The following is a 5,152-nucleotide window of genomic DNA, read 5'->3' as shown; positions in this document are numbered from 1 at the left end:
TTAGTGTAACGTCTGTACGTCCTCACATGCTGATGTAACATCTGTACGTCCCCACATGTTAGTGTAACGTCTGTACTTCCCCACATGCTGGTGTAACATCTGTACGTCTCCACTTGTTATTGTAACATCTATATGTCTATACCTGTTAGTGTAACGTCTGTACGTCCCCACATGCTGGTGTAACATCTGTACCTCCCCACATGTTAGTGTAACGTCTGTACGTCCCCACATGCCGGTGTAACATCTGTACGTCTCCACTTGTTATTGTAACATCTGTACATCCCCACATGTTAGTGTAACGTCTGTACATCCCCACATGTTAGTGTAACATCTGTACATCCCCACATGTTAGTGTAACGTCTGTACATCCCCACATGTTAGTGTAACATCTGTACATCCCCACATGTTAGTGTAACGTCTGTACATCCCCACATGTTAGTGTAACATCTGTACATCCCCACATGTTAGTGTAACGTCTGTACGTCCCCACATGTTAGTGTAACATCTGTACATCCCGACATGTTAGTGTAACGTCTGTACATCCCCACATGTTAGTGTAACGTCTGTACGTCCCCACATGTTAGTGTAACGTCTGTACATCCCCACATGTTAGTGTAACGTCTGTACGTCCCCACATGCTGGTGTAATATCTGTATGCAGCATCTTGTAAATTAAACCGTTTACAAACCCATCATTGGGCTGCATGTTCAAATCAAACTGGTTCTTTGGAGTAATTAGTTGTTTTTTATCATGCCAGTAAGTATATATTTAAAAATAAGCTTAAAGATATTTATCTTTTTTTATTTGACCTACTTTTTATGTAATTATAATTTACATTTTTAATCACTGTGCACACGCATTTAGATTTTCAGACAGTTTAAATTCCAATAGAACAATAAAAGCTTATTGTTTACAAACTAATGTGTTTATCATGCAGAGTAAACAAGAGTTCATTCTCTGTGCTTTAGTTTGTTGACAATAGTTCACATCTGTCACACAGCATATTCTTCTGTGCTGTAAAAAGGTAATGGATTTCATTTTTATGGAGTTTCAGTTTCACCCAAACATTCACGCTGTTTCTTAGCATGTTTGTCTTAATAAGTTCACATTTTTACACTATCGCCCTTCTCTAGTTTTTAATCCAACTTTTATAATTTAACCTACTGCTTATATAAAACAAGTTTTTCAATAAAGAAATGTGTTTGCGCTCCACAGGTGCATTGTGAAGATCACAGGAGACGTGACGTTATCATTCCCCATGGGCATCATCAAGGTTTTCACCTCCAACCCGTCCCCAGCCGTCCTCACCTTCAAACTGAAGAACACCAGCAGGCTGGAGCAGATCCTCCCCAACCAACAGCTTTTATACAGGTCAGGAGAGCGTTTTCACAAATAACTGATGAAATGACAGAGTCATGGCTCAGACTGAGCGAGGGGGAGTCAGTCATGAGTGTAAAATACCAGAAAATGCTCTCTGCACCACTGAGAGGAAATTTACTTAGTCATCTGACATAAAGCTATCATTAAGTTGTCAGGGAAGTATTTTCCACAGACAGGTGTCTATAGAAAGAGCAAAAACTCACTTCATATAGCATGTGCTTCATTCAACACTTCAGTCGTTTAACATATTATTGTGTTTCTCACCTCATTAGTTAAAGGTGAAAGTATTCCACCTCCTGTGTAAGGCTTCTCTCACTAAAGTTTTAAGTTTCTCAGTTTTGTTCTAAAGCTTATTTTTTTCCAAAAAGGAGGACATAATTGTTTCTTTTCTGATGTTTCATGATTCTCGCTCTGGTTCCTCTCAGTTATTCTGAAACCATAAAGCTGGGCTAATTGAATCAACTGCAGTTCATGATTTAGTAGCTGGTTGAATTTAACTGGCTCATTTTTTCCAACCTATTGGAGCTTTACACACCAAGCCAAGAAGGGTGATGAATAATTGAGCCTCTCTTTGTGTGTGTTTGCCTTTTATCCAGTGATTCTTCCCAAAGTGACTCAGATTCCAAGGACTTCTGGTTCAACATGCAAGCACTGACATCCTACCTCAGAAAAGCGTCAGAACAGAACCCTTTAGCTTCCTATTATAACGTGGACATCTTAAAGTACCAGGTCAGTCAGCCAACACCAACCTCAGAACTTCACCCAGACAAAACAACATGGGTTGAAGATTATTTGTAGAAGCATATTTTCTAACTTTACAGTCTGATTCTGAGTAACAAAAGAGTATTGTCATAAAGCTGGGGAAGTGGGGAGGGGACAAAAGCAGTGTTGAATGTATATTTTTATGTCAGATGTATTTTTGGTTCTTCTGCTCAGATCACTGTTTATTTGAATAGTACTGTTGGGTTTCCTCCCACAGACCAAAAACATGTATGTTGGACTGATAGGTAACTCTAAATTGTCTCTAGGTGTGAGAGAGAGAGTGAATGGTTGTTTGTCTCGTTTATCTCTATATGTCCCTGTGATGGACTGGAGACCTGTCAGGGTAGGACTGAGTGATGTATCACGAGATTTTCTATTTACGGTGGTTAAAATGGCTCTATCACAACCATCGAGTATTATTAGACTTGAAAATCTGTGTAGTTCTTTTTCTCCTGTCTGCGCCTCCAACTTCACACAGCCCCTCCCTCTCCCTTTCTGAATACAAACACAGCACTTCACCCGTGCACGCTGCCCCCACTTCCTGCTTCTCCAGATGGGAGGGAGTTAACACAACAAGTAAAGCCCCCAGTATACTCCCGCGTACGTCCGTTCACGCGTACGTACGCGTGTACTGTACGCAGAGGGTTCAGACTTCCTACTCGAGCGTACACCCTGAGCAGCTGCGGTCAGCTCCACAGACAAGGGGCGTTTACCTTCGGGACAAATTGAGTTTGCCAATTGGTCATTTGCTGACAGGCCTACTGGATTGATTGACAGGTCGGAAAAAAAAAGAGAGCTGGCAGCCTCAGCCGCAGCAGTGTTCTGTGTTTATATGTTGTTAGTAAAAAAGATTAAAAAAAAAAACAGGAGGCGCTGGCTCTGCAGCCCACACATCAGACCAGCCCACCAGGTAGTCTCCAGACCCTCTCGCAGCCACACTGGACCTGAGTTTATAATTCGCTCATGACAAATTCTTTCATTTCTCACCATTTCAGTCATGGCATCAACGGGGGAGGAAGAGATCTCTGTCTCTTGGCAAAAAAACAAAAGAAAAGGCCAGATCAGAGATGAAGAAGGAGAATTAATACATTGGTGTCGCATACAAAACAGTCCGTCGCTGGGCAGTTTATTGTGCGACACCACGTACGCGGTCGTAAAAATTGAGCTTTGCACGGGCATGCCCTGGGGGGTACGCTCGTACCTCCGCGTGCGTACGTGCGTATCTCCGCGTATGGACGTACGCGGGAGTATACTGGGGGCTTAAACAGGAGAGCAGCTTAGCTGCTGTACAACAAGAAAAACAATGGCTGTTATTTGGAGGTGGTTTGGATTTAAATTGTCAGATGAGCAGCAGAAAAATAATTATGTAGACAACGCTGAAAACAAGTCCCGACAAAGGTCAGAACTACGAATCTTTTTCACCATTTAAAACAGCGCTATAAGTTATTTTCAGGTGTTTTCAGACTCCTTTCCTGAAACAAACCGTGGGTCAGAACTCGTTTATTAGCCGTGCTGTGCTTTATGAGAGGAACACTGTGAGGTAGCGCCACATTAATAAAGCAGCAGCTTATCATATCGAACACACGGTCCCAGTCTCAACTGTGGAACAAGACGGCTAAAGTTAGCTGTCTTGTTAGCCGCTAAGGACCGAGTCTTCAGCGATATGATAAGCTGCTGATTCATTAACGTTGCGGCACCTCTCATTGTAAGACTTGAAAATATGTGTAGTTCTTTACTGCCTGTCCAACTTCACACAGTGAAGTGCTGCTTCACTCACGCTCACTAACGTTGTGAAGGCGGCGCAGCTCAAGAGGATTGTTATTTAATATTTGTACGGTAAATAGTTTAGTTTTTAGACATTTAGTAGAGTTACAGATGTTTGTTAATAAATGTGCCTGTGTGACAAATGGGACAAAGCTTTGACTCAGAAATATATTTTTGTTATTACTTTATGGAAAGAAAAAAAAAATTAATTCATTCAACCTTTATTTATACAAGTTAGTCTCATTGAGCCTCAGGACTCTTTTACAAGAGAGACCTGTTTTTAATAAATAATGATGACAACAGTAGACAATCATAAAAGAAAACATATGAATTGAAAATATAAATGGAAGAAAATTATATTAAAAAATTAAACAAAAACAGCTACATTATAAAACAATATAAAATACTAAAAACAGGAACATGTCTGCATTGGTTTGTTCCATGAACTTAGCAGATATTTGAATATCGAGATATATGTCCTATATCGCAATTTATCTTAAAAGTATTGAGATATTAATTTTGGTCCATATCGTGCTGCCCTAGTCCACGGTGTCCTCCGCCTTTCACACAGTGATGGCTGGATAGGGGCACCAGTGACCCCCGCGACCCAAAAAGGGAGAAGCGGCTAAAGATAATGGATGAATGTTTGTATTTGAGTCTGTTTGAACCTCAAGTTTCATTAATAATCAACATGTCATTTTCTCATATTCAAAACAAAAGCCCATAGTGGGTTTTGTGTGTGAACCTGTTAGAATTTGGATCAAACTAAAACATCAGATTGCAACACATTAACACAAGCAACCGCGATCATCAAACACTTTATGATTATTTGAAGCAATGCACATCACCCCGTGGATTACATCTCAGCTACAACCACTCTAAAGTTTAGCTCAATATTTATAAAACTGACAGAGTTAAAATGACTTATATATTAGTTGAGGTGCACAAATGCTTTATTTACATTAAAAGGGAAAAACAATTAGTCGTAAATAAAATACAAGAAGATAAAAGTCAATATAAGATGAGGATGGTGGGAGGATATGTTGCCATGTTGTGCAAATTGTTAAATGTTGTTGAGGTAAGTTGTACTGTTTCCAGGAATTTATCAAACTGTGACGGCTCTGAGAAGAAAAGATCATTTCAGTAAATATACTGGATATATATATATATATATGTATATATGTATATATATATATGTATATATGTATATATATATATGTATATATGTATATATATATATATATAT

The 5,152-nt window shown here is 39.6% G+C and overlaps 1 protein-coding gene across 1 annotated transcript in view; it reads left to right on the top strand.

Moving 5' to 3' along the window:
* fcho2 (FCH and mu domain containing endocytic adaptor 2) overlaps positions 1 to 5,152 on the top strand; it is a gene marked incomplete at its 5' end in the record, with an annotated part of 149,371 nt that overhangs the window by 129,295 nt on the left and 14,924 nt on the right. The window contains 2 exon segments of the mRNA XM_037692381.1: positions 1,216 to 1,371; positions 1,977 to 2,109. Of these exon segments, the coding sequence (XP_037548309.1) occupies positions 1,216 to 1,371; positions 1,977 to 2,109 (289 nt within the window).

The sequence above is a fragment of the Nematolebias whitei genome, chromosome 18, assembly GCF_014905685.2.
Source record: "Nematolebias whitei isolate Nwh7 chromosome 18, NemWhi1, whole genome shotgun sequence".
NCBI classification, from domain to species: domain Eukaryota; kingdom Metazoa; phylum Chordata; class Actinopteri; order Cyprinodontiformes; family Rivulidae; genus Nematolebias; species Nematolebias whitei.
Note: the sequence above shows the minus strand (reverse complement) of the source record. Positions and strands in the feature narration are given on the sequence as shown.